Genomic DNA, 18,091 nt, shown 5'->3' on the forward strand with positions numbered 1-18,091 from the left:
TAATAATAAATAATAAATAAATAAATCTTTAAAAAAAAAAAAAAACACACAAATATCAGGAGGTGACCTCTCCTGTAGGTTGCTAGCCAGATGATGCCAGTCTAGCAGGTTCAAGAATGAGGTACGCTGGTACTCTCCCAGAGCAAAGGACATCGCCAGAGTACTCTCCCAGTGACAGTTTCCCCCAGAGTGTGACCACAGAGAAGGGCTCCAATAAGATGCAAATGGTCCCCAGACCACCAAGACTGAGTCAAGGCTATCGCTGGATTCCACCCCCCTAACTGGAAAACACAGGAAGCCAGAGGCCCAACATATTTTTTTCTAACACAAGGTAAAGCCAGAAACAGGTGTTCAGCGTTCGTATGTATAATCATTTATCTGGCACACTTATAGTGTTATTGTTTATTACTATTTATCATTATTATTATAAAGTGTGTGTGTGATGTGAGGCAGCTGTGCATAAGTTGCATCGTATGTGTAGAGGGCAGAAAAGGACTTTCGAGATGTGGCTCATTCATCCCTTGCGTTCTGGTGATGCAGCTCTCAGGCTGTCAGGCTTGCATGGCAAGCTCCTTTACCTGCTGACTGGGACGTATGGTTTCATTTGTTCATCCTCTAATAAGAGATCAGGCTGGAGTCTGTCAGTATTCTAACTCGTTTGAAAGGCAAACGTTGTTTTCCTTTTGATTAAGTAGAACATGTGATCTTATGATTAAAGGTTAGCTCCTGCTGGGCAGTGGCGGTGCACACCTTAAATCCCAGCACGTGGGAGGCAGAGGCAGGCGGATCTCTGTGAGTTCAAGGCCAGCCTGTCTACAAAGCCAGTCCAGGACAGCCAGGGCTACACAGAGAAACCCTGTCTCAAAAAAAAAAAAAAAAAAAAAAAAAAAAAAAAAAAGTTAGCTCCCAATAGTAATGCTCGTTTTCAGTGTGTAAGGATCTGCTCTAACGCTGACAGTGGGGGATGCCTTGTCTATCCCATGTCTATAATACCATCCTCTATCTTCTATTATTCTATATTTCCATATTTTCCTTATGTATATATAAACTGAATACTTAGCTTGATATTGTTTGAGAGCTCCAATTAGCCTAAACCTTAAAAACTGACTCTAGGGCCTGAAGAGATGGCTGAGAGAAGGTTAAGAATCCTTGCTGCTCTGGTAAAGGACCCGGGTTCAGTTCCCATCAACCACGAGTCAGCTCACAACTCGCAGGAATTCCAGCACTGGAGGACTTGATTCTCCTTCCTGCCTTCTCTGGGTGCCAGGCATTCACACATTCACATTGTGCGAATATATATATATATATATGTGTGTGTGTGTGTGCGTGTGTGTGTGTGTGTGTGTGTGTGTGTACACATATATATACACAATAATTTTTTTTTTTTAATCTTAAAACAAAAAACCACATGCTGGTTCATTCTGTGATTCCCAAGCTTTACTGCCTCTCCCTCCTGGACCCAGTGAGAGCTCGGGGGCCCCACACTGAGACGTTTGGATGGGTTGAGCTGTGGGTGCTCAGGAAGAGCTGAAAGGCAGACCTGTTAGCAAAGTGGAAGCAAGCCATTAGGCAGAACTATCAATCAGAAAGATACCAAAGTGAGGAGGGTGCAGAGAAAGACAAAAAAAAAAAAAAAAAAAAAAAAAAAAAAAAGAAGAAGAAGAAGGAGAAGAAGAAGGAGAAGAAGAAGAAGTAGTTGGTGTTAACAAATAGACCTAGCTGATGCTTATGCAGAGGCAGGAAGGAGATGCCCACACAGATTCTTCATAAAGTTCTAGGCTCTACAGAGACTTGTAATAAGGGAACCTAGGCCTGTGTGGTGATGAACCTGAACTGCTCAGGGCACCAGTACTGTTCATATGCACTTGTTAGCCAAGACTAACTACAAGTCCACCAAGTCAGGCAGAGGTAACAAACAAAACAGAGCCATCATATCTACTACGTTGATATATTTGGTATTAATTTTTGAGAGGTAAACAAAATTTAAATCCTCTTAGGGTACTTTGTCTCTGAGATAAAACTGTGACTTAAAAGTACATTTTAGAAAAAAAAAAAAAATACAGCTGGGCAAATGCCTTCAACACCAGCACTCAGGAGAAGAGGAATCGGAGCTCTTCAATTCCAGGACTATCTGGTCTGCATGACAATTCTAGGGCAGCCAGGAGTACATAGTGATAGCCTGAGACCGTGTCTCAAAGAAAAAAGTAAAAAAGTAAACATACTTGTGGAAAATGTGGTGAAACTCTGCAATAAGTGGATTTCTTATGGCTTATTAAATTTTATTTGTTTGTTCTGTTTGTGAGTGGCGTGCCGTGTCACCAGTGCCCACCTCCCCCTTTCTTTTCTTTTCTTTCTTTCTTTCTTTCTTTCTTTATTTATTTATTTTTTATTTTTTTGATTTTTTGAGACAGGGTTTCTCTGTGTAGCCTTGGCTGTCCTGGACTCCCTTTGTAGACCATGCTGGCCTTGAATTCACAGCAATCTGCCTGCCTCTCCCCCTCCCACCCCCCCATGCTGAGATTAAAGGTGTGTACCACCGTGCCCTGCTTTTTTTTTTTTTTTTAACTTTTTTTTTGGTAATTTGTTTTCTTTTATATAAATCTTTGAAGGCAGGGAAGATGGACATGAGGGTAAAGACACTTGCCATCATACCTGGTGAGCTGAATTTAATTTCCAGAACTTACGAGATTCTCCCATATAGCTGGACTTACAGGCTGGCACCACCATAGCCAATTGGAAATTTTTCCTTTCGTTTTGTAAGTGCTGGAAATGGATCCTAGAACCCCATGCAGGCTAGTAGAGTTCTACACAGCCCAGCATCCTGAACCTGACACACTACTGTCAATTTCCCTTGATTACAAAGAACAGAATAGCAGGAGTAAGAATAAGCTTATCCACGTGGGGGAAGAAGCCTAAGTTCCATAGTATTAATAACATGCTGGCTTAGAAAGAATCAATTATGCCCAAGGAAAGGATTTTGGATTTTGAAGTCAGTTTTGAAAGTTAACAGGTTATTCTTGGTATCCTTAAAAAATTACCAGGAACCAACATGAGAAACATAATCCTGACTGGTCTAAAACTACCTTCTTGGGGTGTTTCATGCAAAGTAAGGCTTCTCCAAAAGGCTCAAAACCAGCAGGGCGTGGTGGTGCACGCCTTTATGCCCAGCACTCGGGAGGCAGAGGCAGGCGGATCACTGTGAGTTCGAGGCCAGCCTGGTCTACAAAGCAAGTCTAGGACAACCAAGGCTACACAGAGAAACCTTGTCTCAAAAAACCAAACACCAAAAAACAAACAAACAAAACCAACAACAACAAAAACAAAAAAGAAAACAAAACACCAAACCAAACAAAAGGCTCAAAACCAATAAAAACCTAGAAAGGGAATCCAGTCAACTGAGGGATAAATACCAGTGTTTTTGGCTTTGGTGCTGGAGGTTAACCCTGTGGCTTCATGTACTCTAACCCTGAACTCCACTGTTTAGCCACAGACTTTAAAAACATGTATCTTCTTTATAAAGACTGAAAGATGAGCACAGGTTTTTGACTACATTCTGAATTTCAAATTATGCCTCAAAGGTAGGAGGGGAAGATTCGTATGGTTGAAAATTACTCCATAGCTTGTTTACATAAGTTATAAGGATAAACACTCCGTCAGAGTGGTTTTAAATCATGTGTGATGTGGTTTTCCTCCATCTCTGAGGTCCCACACAAGCAACTGTTCTGCAGAGACTCACGGTCTTCCTTCTTTTTTATTTATGCGTCTGCCTGAATCTAATTATTCAAAAGCAGAGACAACATTTCTCTGCATATAGAATCAAATATGCCATGTGCGCTTGGTGCCCGGAGAGGCCAGAAGAGGGTGCCAGATCTCCAGAAATTGGAGTTATGGGGCCACTCAACATGGGTACTGGGAACCAGACTCAGGTCCCGTGGACGAGTAGTAGTGAGTGCTCTTAGCCAGCAAGACACAGTGTCTCTCCAGCCTCAGTTTCATCGGGTTCTTGTTTTGTTTTTGTTTTGAGACAGGGTTTCTCTGTGTAACAGCCTCGACTGTCCTGGACTCGCTTTGTAAACCAGGCTGGCCTCGAACCCACAGAGATCCACCTGCCTCTGCCTCCCAAGTGCTGGGATTAAATGTGTGCAACACTACTGCCTAGCTTCAGGGGGTTCTTATCAGAATAGTTTTTGGTTCTTGGTTTTTTAAATCAAAATTGCTGACTTTCACACACAAAATTAAGTCTAAATAAATACCCATTTTTATGGGCTGAAGAGATGGCTCAGAGGTTAAGAGAACTGACGGCTTTTACAGAGGTCCTGAGTTCAATTCCCAGCAACCACATGATGGCTCACAACCATCTATAATGTGATCTGACGCCCTCTTCTGGCCTGTAAGCGTACATGCAGGCAGACCACTGTATACATAATAATAAACAAACAAAAAATTACCCATTTTTATATTAAAACTAAAAAGTCTGGATGAAGATGATGATTAGGTGTATATTACCGCCCAGAACACAGACATTCCTTAGCAAAGTGACTTATTAGAAACTACTTTTGTTGCTCACTATAAACTACTGGCATTTGTTATAGGTTGGCATATCACAATGGTGTAGTATTCATTGCCTTTGGAAGGTAGAAAGAGAAGGAGATGCTTTTAATTTTGGACAAATTAGGTCTACCCAGGTATTTGTTTCAAAGTTTGCGTGTTTTCTGGAGAAGCTGATTCTGAGGTGAACCAATGTCGCCATCTTCTGTGCAGACTGTGGTATGACAATGATAAAAAAAAAAAACCTCAGTGTTTAATAAACCATGAAGTAAAATTAAGCTAGTCCCTCTACACAGCACAACCCTCTAGAGTTTGGCTGGCAGTAAAAACTTACTCAGTTAAATCAACCAGCTCTTCTAGGAGTCCAGTGATATGAGGTTTTGAGGACTTTAAAAAGCTAATTCCTTTACAGCATAGATGCACCAGGCAGTGGTGGTGCACACCTTTGGTCCCAGCATTCGGGAGGCCAGCCTGGTCTACAGAGAATATTCCGGGCCAGCTGAAACTACACAGAAAGACTCTGTCTCATAAAGGGGAAAAAAAAGCATAGATGAACATATGCAAACATACAAATTATTGAATTTAATCTTTGATTTGATTTGATTTTTTTTTTTTTTTTTTGAGGCATGGTTTCTCTGTGTAGCTTTGACTGTCTTTGACTCACTTTGTAGACCAGGCTGGCCTCAAACTCACAGAGATCCACCTGTCTCTGCCTCCTGAGTATTGGTACTACAGGCATGCATCACTGTGCCCAGGTGACAAATCTTTTAACAACCTTTAAAAAAAATAATTTCTATTCATTATTTACTTACCCAGCTTATATTGTACAAAAGCCAATTACCAAAATTACTATATTCTCTTACAGTGCCCATACATGATTTATTTACTTATTTTTGTGCTTGTGAGTCAGGGACTCACTATGTAGCCCAGGCTGACTTCAACTTTTTTTTTTTTTTTTTTTTTTTTTTGAGACAGGGTTTCTCTGTGTAGCCTTGGCTGTCTTGGGCTTTCTTTGTAGACCACCTTCAACCTTTTGAGTGCTGGGATTATGAGCATTCATCATAGTGTCCAACTTTAAATGGGTCTATACCAAGATATCATTGCTGTGTATGGGGGCTATACCTGGGCATTGCCCACATTTTTTCTTATGTATTCTCTCCTAGTATTCGCATAAGCCGTTCTTTCCTTGTCTGATGACAACTCCTTGAAATCAGTCATTTCATCATTTTTTTTGGTGCCCCATTGATCTGTGCCTACCAATTATGTGCCTCCTAGTGCCCTACCCCTAGTATATGGCATTCAGTAGGCAGTGTTAACAAACAAACAATGAGTAGCATAAATCACTGTGCAACAACCATGAAGATAGGGAAGGCAAACGGGAGGGGGTGTTAAACAGCGAACTCTGTGCTGTTTGCCTCATTTCATCCCACTCCAGGTAAACAGTGATGGGCGCTGGAAGTTAGGAGGAAGGAATCTGCATCACACTCGGCTTGTTTGTTGACTCCAGAAGGGGGCTCTCTGGATGCATAACCTTCCTTTGGCACTTGGAGCTGACAGATTTTCCCTTGATGCTGTGAACACAAGTGACCTACTTCTCCTAGCCAGAAGACAATGGCCTCCTTTGCCTGAAGACCATGCAGAAATCTCACCTGAGAAAGCTGGCTTCTAATACGCCTCCTCCTCTTTCAAGATTTAGCACACTGCCTTTGGTGCTTTTTAACCAACAAGTCGACTCACCTCTGTCAGTGTCTGCCTGTTGTGGAATAATAAAGATAACGCCAAAGGCGTGTGCTGGCAGAATCAGAACATACCTGAAGATGGATCTTGGTGCATGCATGAGTAAGTGGCCTAAGGTAAAGTTATCATAAATTTTTTTGATTGTAACCCAAGTAACCAAGAAAAACATGGAAACTGGATTCGTCTGAAATTGATCCTATTTCCTGTCACCAGGGAGATAAGTACTCAGGAGATTGTATTGAGAAAAATGAAGACACCAGGCATGGTGGTGGCACACTCCTTTAATCTCCGTACTCAGGGAGGCAGAGGCAGGCAGATTGATGTGAGTTCGAGGTCAGCCTGGTCTACAAAGTGAGTCCAGGACAGCCAAGGCTACACAGAGAAACCGTGTCTCAAAAAACCACACACACACACACACACACACACACACACACACACACACACAAAAGGAAAAATAAGAAGTCAAATTACTTTGCGCATCCAAATTTGCCAGTTACCTCAGAATCCACTGTTGCTAACATAGGGTTTGCTCCTGGTCACTCCTAAAACTGTTGTCAGTCAGAGGAACTCACTAACTAAATACATATGCTGGCAGGTAAACGCAGGTACTTGAGCGTTCTCACCACTACACAGCAGGAGCAGGCCTCCTCTAAAATGACTATTTCCAAAGGGTAACCCTTAACCCTTTGCTCTTAATACAAGTGCTTCTGAGTTACCTTCTGTGGTCTTTGAGTGCTTTGATAGCATCCTAACAGGCCTGGCACTCCTACTCACATGCAAATTGATATCAGATTACATTCCAAATTGGCCTCAGTTACCTGAATATTTCTAAATGAATGCCAAATGATTTATATGCTAGAATTAAAACTTATTAATAAGTTCTGCCTCATCTCTAGGTAGCTTGTTTTACATTCTAACACTGAGCTTGTCCAAACATATCCTGAATACCCTAGGTTCAGATGCTTTTTAAAAAACTAGTCCATTAAACCACAAATATTTCCATCTCATTTCTGAACATAACTTTATAGCAGATAATGTGTTCACCGTTCCAGATTGCTTCACATAGGAGGATTATGTTATCTCCTTAGAATAGAGAAGTTGGAAGATAATTTTTGCTTGTCTATAATGTAGATATGCAGGGTAATCTTCCACCACACAGAGAATTTGAGGCCAGCCTGGGCTACAGAAAATCCTATCTCAAAACTGAAACAAGGATCCATATAAACACCATTAAATGTTGAAATAATTCTCAAAATTTAAAAATAACTGAAAAAACTTGTGAGTCCGAGAAGGAATCATACTTCAATGAATGGCTGAAGTTTACTCATAGCTGTCAGCTTTAGTTTAAAGGTATTTATTTTAATTAATTACTTGAGACAGGGTCTGAGTATGCATCCCTGCCTGGTTTGGAACTCAATATGTATATAGATCCACCTGTCTGTACCACCATGCCCAGCCCTAAAGATATTTTAAATTAAAAAAAAATTATGTGTCTTTATGATGTGTGTGGGTGGAGTAAGGGTGGGGTCAAGAGTTGGTTCCTTCCACGGTGGCTTCAAGGAATTGACCATCACTCTTCAGGCTTGGCCTGGGAGGGCTTTAACAGCTGAGCTATTTTGTTGGCTCAATGCACCAGCTTTAGATGTGCACTTTTCAATTAAAAAGCCAGGGCTCCATTTTAAAAGTATTTATTGAACACCTGTTTGCCAGATACTGATGTTTGTTTGTTTGGTTGGCTTTTTGTTTTTTGAATCCTGGGTTCACAGTAGTCAACAAAACTCATGGGATTTATATTGAATGAATAAAGATACCACAATTAAGTTGTACCTTAGAGAGGAATAAAAGATATGAATAAAAGTTGCAGGGAGAGTGATTGATTGCACACTTACATTCATCTACATGCCTGGCTGGATCTGGTGGGAACCTGTTTATGACTCTTATAAATAACTAAATCATTACGGTTTTTTGCTCTGTAAAGCTTGAGTAAGTCAAAAGCGAGAGTGTCCTTTATTCATCTTCGAAGGTTACTCAGTGATCCTCCTGCCTCTGCCTCCCAAGTGCTGGGATTAACGGCGTGTGCCACAATGCCTGGCATCCCCGCCTCCCCCCCTTTTAAAATTTATTTAGTTTTATTTTATAGGTGGGAGGTTGTCAGATCCCCCTGGATCTGGAGTTACAGACAGTTGTGAACTGACATGTAAGTATTGGGAATTGAACCCGGGTCCTCTAGAAGAGTAGCCATCTCTTCAGGTCCCAGCACACGAATTTTATTATATGTTTGCGTGTGTGTTATGTGCACATGGCCGTAGATTCCCACGGAGGCCAGAAGAGGGTGTCAGATTCTCTGGAATTTGGCTTTACAAGTTTCTCCAAACCTTCGTGTCCCCATGAATATGAAAATCGAATTTTGCATAAGCAACAAGTGCTTTTAAATGCTGAGCCATCTCTCCAGCCCCTTCAATCATCTTTGTATTCTGTTGTCCAAACTGTGTTTTCATGAAGGAGAGGTAAGAAGCAAAGAGGCCACAGTCGTTTTCCTGGGTGACTATTTCGGCTTGGTTAACCGAAAGCTCCTATAAGCATCAGCAACCTAGGCAGAAATAGACAGATTCTCAACGCCTCCTATAGGCCAGCGGATTGGTTTCCATAGCAACCAGGACGCGGAGCACGCGGAGGGTCCTAGTGGCCAAGACCTGACCAGGTACCCAGGAAGTGCTCCGGTGAGAGAAGAGCAGATGTTACAGCCTGAGGTTGAGGGAGAGACACATCGAGGCAGAACACCGGCCTCGCCTCCGGGGCGCAGCCAGCTCGTGGGGCTCCGGAGCCTCCAGCTGCGACAACTTCCGGCCTCGAAGGACCCCTGGCTCAATGGCTCGCCCTGGTCCTCGCTGCAGAAAGGTGGCCGTGGCGGCCGCCGTGCCTTAGCAGGTGTCGGGCTAAGGGATGCTCGGTCCTTAGGGCAGCGGTGAGGGCCCTGCCGGGTGCTAGCACTCGGCTGTGTGTCGCGCTTCCCCGGCGGCGGGGCTGGAGCGGAGGGCGGCGGGGCACGGACCGCGCAGGCGCGCGCGGGGCAGGCGCGACGGCGGAAGTGAAGGCACGGCTTGGCGAGCCGTCTAGGAAGCCGCGCCGGGTCGGCCAAGCGGGAGCAGTCGGAGCCCCGCCAGAGCGTCGCGGTTCCGTCTCGGGTGCCGGCGCGATGCCTCTGTTCACTGCCAACCCGTTCGAGCAAGACGTGGGTGAGTGGGGTGCCCGGTGCCCTCTGTGTAGGGGAAAGTGGGCGGCGGCCCTGGTTCCTTGAAACCCGGCGTAGAGCGAAGGGGCGGCGCCGCTCTCGACGGCGGGGGGCGGCCTCCATACCTCGCTGGTCCGGCCGTCTCCTGCGTGACACAAATTGGGGTGCCGAGTAAGCCAGCTCCCGTCACCCAGAGCAGGAGTGGGGAAAAGCCAGTTGCTGATACAAACTTCCTGCTTTCTCTAGACCTGGGTAACACCCTTCCCCTTGGAAGAAGGTGCAGTAGTGGACGCCCTGATTGATGCCTAGAGCAGTCTCGAACTAGAGACCTAGACTTACCAGGTTTAACTCTCATCGTTTCTTAACGCACACATCTAAGCCCTGATGGTTGCAGTTTCAGTATTTGTTGGCGGTTTTGAAGGCAGACGGGTCTCTGTGAGTTCGAGGCCAGCCTGATCTACAAATTGAGTCCCGGACAGCCAAGGTTAACAAAGAGAAACCCTGTCTTAAAAAGAAAGAAAGAAAAGACTAGAGGGGCTGAGAGATGGCTCAGTGGTCAAGAGCACTGGTTGTTCCTCCAGAGAACTCAGGTTCAATTCCCAGCCCTCATATGGCAGCTCACATCTCTCTGTAACTCCTGGATCTGACACTTAACATACATACACGCAGGCAAAACATCAATGCACATAAAGTCAAAATAGATAAATAACTAAAAAAGGAAAAGACCAGAGAATGCCTCGTTTTGTTGTGAATCTGAAAAACTTGTTCCGGTCAAGTGAGAGTCTAATATAGGAAGCATGTTGAGCCTTAGTGGCTGTTAAGGAATATTTAAGTGCTCTTTTGAAGCTTTACCTATGAGAGACATTGTACCTTTTAATTTTTATTGAGTTGATTTAGTTTTGAGACAGAGTACAGTCTCTATATAGTCCAGATTAGTTCCGAATCTCTGGTTTCCCAAATTCCTGTTTTGGTATCTAGAACTCTGGCATTCCAGATCTGAGTTTCCACCATCTTGAGAATAAGAAAAAGCAAAACAGAAGAAGTTATTTTATTTTTCTTTATTGTTTTGTTATTTATACGTGTGGGTGTTTTGTCTGCGTGTTGTTTGTAATTTGTGTGCTGGGCCTGAGGAGGCCAGAAGACTGTCAGATCACCTGGAACAGATGTCAGCCACCAGGTGGGTGTTGGGAAGAGCAGGGAGTGCTCTTAACTGAGCCATTTCTCTACCCCAAGACAGATTACTTACAATATCAAACTTGTGGACTTTTTTTTGCTCCCCCCTTTTTTTAGACAGGGTTTCTGTGTGTGTGTGTGTGTGTGTGTGTGTGTGTGTGTGTGTGTGTGTGTGTGTGTAGCCTTGCCTGTCTTGGAACTCACTTTGTAGACCAGGCTGGCCTTGAACTCAGAGATCCACCTACCTCTGCCTCTGGACTGCTGGGATTAAGAGTGTGTGCTACCATGCTTGGTTTAAAAAAAAAAAAAAAATAGCTGGGCGTTTGTGGTGCACGCCTTTAATCCCAGCACTCGGGAGGCAGAGGCAGGCTGAGTTCGAGGCCAGCCTGGTCTACAAAGAGAGTTCCAGGACAGCCAGGGCTATTAGACAGAGAAACAAACAAACAAACATGCAAACAAACAAACAAACAAAAAATCCTCTAGAACAAATGGAATGAAATTCTAAGGAGCTCCAGCTCTGAAACGTACAAAATCAGAGGAAAATTTTATGTTGTAATTTTCAGATATTAAGGACTCTTAATGTAAAAAGAGTTAGATAATACAAAGAAAGTCGTTAGCTGCCTTGAGCATTTTACAGCAATGTTCCTTGTCCTTTTTTTCAGCATTATTTGTATTACTATTTGCATGTGTGTGTTACCAGTGTTCAGTCTTCATTCAACAAAAATGCATGGGATAAATACTGTGTGTCAGGCACGGCGCTAAGTTCTATAATGGCAGGAGTTAATAAATATACTGAGTTCTTGCTCACAAAACACTCAAGTATAAGGAAGGACACAGGCTCAAGTAGATAGTTGTAGTATAATGTGATTAATGTAGTATGTTAAGTTATGAGGGTTGCATAAGATGGTATATACTCTTCCTTTTGCCTAAAGGTTGCTGTCTCTGAAGGCAAGGCAAGCATCAGTGTCAGGGAGGCAGTTCCTGACAGCGTTTCTTCAGTAGGAAACAGCCACGTCTTCCATTATGTACAATAGGGCACAGGCTGGAGTGTTTCCAAGGAGAAAGCAAACATGAAGGACTTGCGGGGAGGATGGAGTGGCTAGTGTTAAAAGAAGATACTGGCATGGCTTGTAGGCCTCTCCTCTCTTGCAGCAGCCACCAACCAGAAAGGCAGCTGCCAAAACGCAGTTCAGTCCCTTTGTGACTTCTGACAAGCAAGAACTGTGAAGGCATTTCGGTTTACCTTCTCACATTCAGAGGAAGATCATGTTTCCCCCTCTTCCCAAAGAGCTGGGACAGGAGGATAATGCCTGGATGATAAAGTTCAGGTTGTACGAGGACAGTGCAAAGGTCAGCAGATTGGCAGAGTGGTCCAGAAGTACAGGAAGAAGCATGGCCCTTCGCTGAATGGGTGCAGGGAGAAGAGGCTAATGGCACAGCTGTCCATGTGGGCATTTACCCCAGCAAGATGATTGTCACTAGGCTAAAGGTGGACAAAGGCTGCAAACAAAACAAACAAAAGAAAATCCTGCCACAGAAAGCCGAGTCTAGCCAAACAGGAAGGGGAAAAGGGCAAGTGCAGGAGTAGAGGAATTCTATATACAACTTACTTTAAGACTGTTTAAGTGAAAGAGAACCTTGTGTGTGCTATTTGCTTATATTCAGTACCAGGCTTGTTACTTTCAGTAAGAAGTCATTGCTTGGCTGCTTTAAGCCTCAACCCCCGTGCTTGTTGGTGCGCTTTTTCCCCATTGCTCAAGCCAGGCTAATCATCTGTGCTCATTGCGAAATGTGTGTGATATTTTAAATTTTACATATAATTGTGTGTTTGGATGTACATATGCCATGAGGAACATGTGGTAGAAAATAGAAACTTCCTTGTTGAGACAGGCTCTCTTGTTTCTGCCTTGCTGTATTCTCTTGGCTGGCCAGTGAGCGTCTGAGTCCCTGGAATAACTTTCCAAAGGAGTGCTGGGTTGTGTACCGCTCACTGCATCTGGCTTTATACATGGTTTATAGGGTGTGAACGCTGATCATCAGGCTTCTGAGACAACTGCTTTTATCTGCTGAGCCATCTTTCTGGCCATTGTTTTATTTCTTTTTTAAAAGATTTATTCATTTATTATTATGTATACAATATTCTTCCTGAACACCAGAATAGGGCACCAGATTCACATTATAGATGGTTGTGAGCCTCCATGTGGTTGCTGGGAGTTGAACTCAGGACCTCTGGAAGAACAGCCAGTGCTCTTAACCTCTGAGCCATCTCTCCAGCCCTGTTTTATTTCTTTAATGAGATGGTGTCATAATATGTGACTCGGTCTGCCTGGAACTCTCATGTAGCCTAGTCTGGCTTTGAACTCAAGATCTTGCCTTAGCTTTCTGAAGGCTGGGTATTTAGGAAAATGCTATCATGCCTGATATAAATATTTGTCTTCTCATTTGCCATCTCCATCCATTCTTAAAAGATATATTTGGGGGCTGGAGAGATGGCTCAGGTTAAGATCACTGACTGCTCTTCCAGAGGTCCTGGCTTATAAGCATCTATAATGTGATATGATACCCTCTTCTGGCCTACAGGTATACATGCAGGCACAGTACTGTATACATAATAAATAAATAAATCTTTTTTTAAAAGGTATATTTGTTTGTGTCCCACAAAGCTGGGCTTTTATTTTACTCCAGAAAAAATGTCTTCTGAGAAGATAGGTTGGTGTGTGAATTTCCCTCTTTTTGCTTTTGTTTTTATAAGACCTTAAGAAAAGTAACTTAGAGATTTCAATCAGGCAATTTTTACTCCAATGGAAATTTGTAAGAAACATCAATATAAAAATAGAAGCATTCTAATAATACAAATTGGTTTTGTACATTTAAATATATAACATTTATTTAGTTTAGTCTTTGAACTTGGTTGTTGTAATATTTGTAAATTTTTGAAAAATTTGGTTTGGATGAACATAGCTTTTTTCTTTTTGGTAATGTAATTAAAAAAAAAAAACCCCATATCTTGTTTTGTTTGCATAGTTCCAAAATGCTCATACTTTCAGATAATTTGAAAGTTTAGTATCTTTGACGGTTTTTTGAAATGAGAACTATTTTGAACATAGTATATAAAACACAACATGAACTCCCATTCTTGCCAGGCAGCCAGCTCTGTCAGTTCCTAATACCACGACATGTTTGATCTTTTGAAAGCATGGTCAGGGTACTGTAGAATATATTCTTAGAGCTGTCCACTCTTCTCCCTCCACAGAGCTCAGCACTCTCCAGAAACAAAGTTCTGTTTGGTAAATGCGGGTATTACATATAGAAGTACACTATATACATTTTTGTGTGTTTTCAAACTTCATTAGAGTAATATTTTTTGCCCGCAACTTTTGTCATAGGCAGTTGTTAGATGTTATATTGCTGTGTTGGCTGTATGTCTGCTGTGTGACTATGAATACTGGGTGGCTTTTATGAAGGCTGCTATGTATGGGCATGCTTATAGTTTGAGAATAAGGCAATTGTGTGAAATGAAGATTTTCTAGTAGTAGTGTTTAATTTATCAGTTACTGCTTGTTTGTTTGTTTGTTTGTTTGTTTAAATAAAGACCTTAAGAGAGACATGTAGTGCATGCCTGTAATGGTTGGCCATGGGAAGCAGAAGCTGGAAGATCACTTCCTGTTTCAGGCCAGCACTGCCTACATGGGAAGTGTGTCACTGCATAGTGAACATCTGCCTTTAAAACAAACAAATAAGACCTTCAGAGGCATTTATTATGTAATCACTAAGAACAGACTTTGCAGATGTATGGTGCAGATGTCAAACCCTGGGTAATGGACAATGATAGTTCTAGCCATTTGCCATATCACAATAAAACTTACAGGGCTATTTTCTTTTTTCTTTATTTCCTATTATGTTTCCCTCCGTGTTGCCGTCTTTCCTTCCTTTTCTCTTTTCCTTTCTGCTGCAAATCTCAGAGTCTCATAATAGCAGACAAGTCCTCTACCACTCTGCTACACTCCTGTCCTCTTTCCTTGGTTGCCTGCTGTTCCTAAGTCTGACATCTGTTTAAAGAGATGGAGTCACTTTCTCTCTTCCAAAACTCCTGCTTCACCCTCCCAGGTAAGCTAGAGGCAGGAGCCACTAATGATTCTTTTTTTGCCTTCCTCCATTTCTAGTTACAACGTGTTTTTGAGTAGCCAGGCTGCCCTCATAAACCTGTCTGGTCTTGGACTTGTGACATACCTAGATCAGGTTTTCCAGTGCTAAGACTGCAGTCACCACTATGCCTGTCTAGTTAGAAACTTTTTTTAAACATACATTTTATTTATTTCTAATTATGTGTATTTGTGTCTCTGTGTGTATGTGCATTTGAGTACATGTGCTCACAAAAGCAAGAGGACATTGGATCACTTTTGGGAGCTGTAGTTACAGCTAGTCATGAGACAGTGGTGCTGGGTGCTGGGACCTGAACTCTAGTCTTCTGTTAGGTTTATGTACATGTTATCTGTCTATCTTCTTTATATTTATTTATTTTGCTTTTTCAAGATAGGGTTTTTCTGTAGCCCTGGCTGTCCTGGACTAGCTTTGTAGATCAGACTGGCCTCATTCACAGCAATCCACCTACCTCTGCCTCCTGAGTGTTGGGAGTTAAGGTGTGCGCTACTGCTCCCAGCTTTCTATCTTCTGTCTATTATTTCTCTAATTTTTTGAGATATGGTTTCACTATGTGCCTCTGGCTGTCCTGGAACTCACTTAGTAGACTAGAGTGGCCTTATACTCAACAAGATCCGCCTGTCTCTGCATCCTGAGTGCTGGGATTAAAGGCTTGCGCCACTGTGCCCAGCCTAGTAGTGTACACTCAGTCTCTCAGTATCTTTCCAACCCTGAGTAACAAAGATTTTGAAAGTAATCCTTTGCTAAAACAAGTATTGTTCTAGAAACCAGGGCATCTGATATTGCCTTTACATTCTTTCCCCTTAGCCTTTATTTTTGTTAGCGTAAATATTTTTAGATTTCTTTGCATGAATGGTTTGCCTGCATATATGTATGTGTACCACTTGTGTACCTGGCGCCTGTCTTCACAGAAGAGAGCATTGAATCCTCTGAAACTGGAGTGATGGTTGTGAACTGCCATCTGGTGCTGGGAACTGAACTTGGCTCCTCTGTAAGAATAACATATGGCCTTGAACACCGAGCATCTCTCCAGCCTCCATATTTTGTTATTTGGAGATAGGATCTTTTTTATAGCCCAGGCTAGCCTGGAACCTGAGAGTGGCCTTGAACTTGGCAATCTTCCTGTTTCTTGTTCCTTTTCAAGTGCTGGGATTACAAGTCTGCACTACTACACCCTATACAGCACGTGTGTTTTTGTTTGTTTGTTTTTTGTTTTGGTTTTTCAAGACAGGGTTTCTCTGTGTAGTCTCGGCTGTCCTGGACTTGCTTTGTAGACCTGCCTGGCCTTGAACCTACAGTGATCCGCCTGCCTCTGCCTGAGTGCTGGGATTAAAGGCGTGCACCACCACACCCAGCAGCATTTCTGTTTTTGAGCCGAGTTTCACATTGCTTACTGGCATCTTCAGCTCTTCCAGGCGTTGTAACTATTGCTCCATCTTGTAAAGTGCCCTTAACATTTTCATGGATTTGTAGCTGCCAGTGCTTGAAGGATCCCTGTACCATCCCTGTCCACCATACCAGGGGAAGAGTTCTTTAGTGTAGAGACCTTGTGGCTAGCACTTTGGGTTTCAGAAAGCCTCCATTTGATTTGCAGTTGAGGGATGATGAAAGTGGAGTACCCTGTAATGTAATTCTGGTTGGGACTGACTGTTGATGTGACTCAGAGTGCCTACTGCTGTGACACTTAAGAAGGCGCGGGCCTGGGGTTGTGGCTGGGTAGATTCTGCTTGCTTAGCAAAGTCATATCCTATGTTTGATGGATGCAGAGCACTGCCAAACAAAACTAAAAGGCGTGAGGGAAGCTATGCTGATACAGGTGTTTTTTGTTTTGTTTTGTTTGGTTTTTTTGTGTTTCCAGACAAGGTTTCTCTGTGTAGCCTTGGCTGTCTGAACTCACTTTGTAGACCAGGCTGGCCTCGAACTCACAGCGATCCACCTACTTCTCCCTCCTAAGTGCTGGGATTAAAGGCATGCGCCACTACAGGTTTTTAAAGTTACGTTTTTCTGTCTTCTTAATTCAGTGTTTTGTTTTGTTTTTTGACACATTATCTCACCATGTTTTGCCGAGGCTAGCTTTGAACCATGTTTTGCCGAGGCTAGCTTTGCATTCCAAGGTCAGGTGATCTTCCTTTCTTAGCTTCCTGGGTGCTGGGACTACAGGCCAGTGCTAAAAATGCATTATGGGAAGGGGGAGACAGCACAGGAGGTGTTTTGAGGCGTGGGTTCACCATGTTGCTTAGACTGACCTCAAACTCTCTTCTTGACTAAGCTTTCCGAACAGCTGAGATTATAGGCATGACCACTGTGCCTGGCATGTTTAATGTCATTTTTATTTATTTTGAGACAGGGTCTTGTAATGTAGTACTGGCTGGTTTCAGACTCTGGATTCTCCTGGCTTCTGGGATTATAGATGGGCGCCACTTGACCTTCCAGTATAATGCTTAAATAACTTAGTGAATTATGTTGTGATACATAGTGTAGACCCAGTACTCAAGTAGTTAAGGCAGGGAGACATTTAGCCCAGTTGTTCAGTGTTAGCCCAGGCCAAGACACAACAAGATGCTCATAGAGGATAGAAGGCAGCAGACCCTCTGGAACTGGAGTAAAGCAGCTGTCAGCTGCCAAGCTGATGCTGGAAACTGAACCTCAGGAAAAGTAGTAGGTTCTCTTAGTGGCCGAATCATCTTGCTAGCTCCCAGGCTTTCCCCCCCCTCCTCCACAAAAACTAGCATTAATTCTTTCAGGCAGTAGAGCCCTAAGGAGCGAAATACTTCCCCAAGGATCTTCCAATGTTGTTATACTGGAGATTATAAAACTAAAGGGCACATTCAATCACAGCAATCTTGGAGAAAAAACATAAGCTTCCTATGTGTCAATAAAATAAAATGAATAATTTTTATCTTAAAATTTTTAACCAAACCAAAACAAAAAACTTTAAATTTAGCTGGGCATTGTGGAGGCAGAGGCAGGTGGATCTCTGTAAATTCAAGGCCAGCATGATCTACAAAGAGAGTTCCAGGACAGCCAGGGATACACAGAGAAATGTCTTGAAAAAACAGACAATCAAAAACAAAACAAAAATATTAAGAAAAAAGAAATGTAAATAAATTTCACATTTATTTATACTTATTTGAGGGGGGAACATGCATGTACTACAATAAGTCTGTGCTTGTCAGAGGACAATTTGAGGAAGTTTGTCCTTTTTTCACCATGTGGCTTCCAGGGATGTGACTCAGGTCA

At 42.7% G+C, this 18,091-nt stretch overlaps 1 protein-coding gene across 1 annotated transcript in view; it reads left to right on the forward strand.

The window, feature by feature from the left end:
* Nucleotides 1-9,368: 9,368 nt before the first annotated feature.
* Stam2 (signal transducing adaptor molecule 2) overlaps nucleotides 9,369-18,091 on the forward strand; it is a 38,510-nt gene continuing 29,787 nt past the window's right edge. Inside the window, exon 1 of the mRNA XM_051166167.1 lies at nucleotides 9,369-9,521. Coding sequence (XP_051022124.1) covers nucleotides 9,482-9,521 — 40 coding nt within the window. The 5' untranslated portion in view covers nucleotides 9,369-9,481. The remainder of the gene's footprint in view (nucleotides 9,522-18,091) is intronic.

The sequence above is a fragment of the Acomys russatus genome, chromosome 24 (genome assembly GCF_903995435.1).
Source record: "Acomys russatus chromosome 24, mAcoRus1.1, whole genome shotgun sequence".
NCBI classification, from domain to species: Eukaryota; Metazoa; Chordata; class Mammalia; order Rodentia; family Muridae; genus Acomys; species Acomys russatus.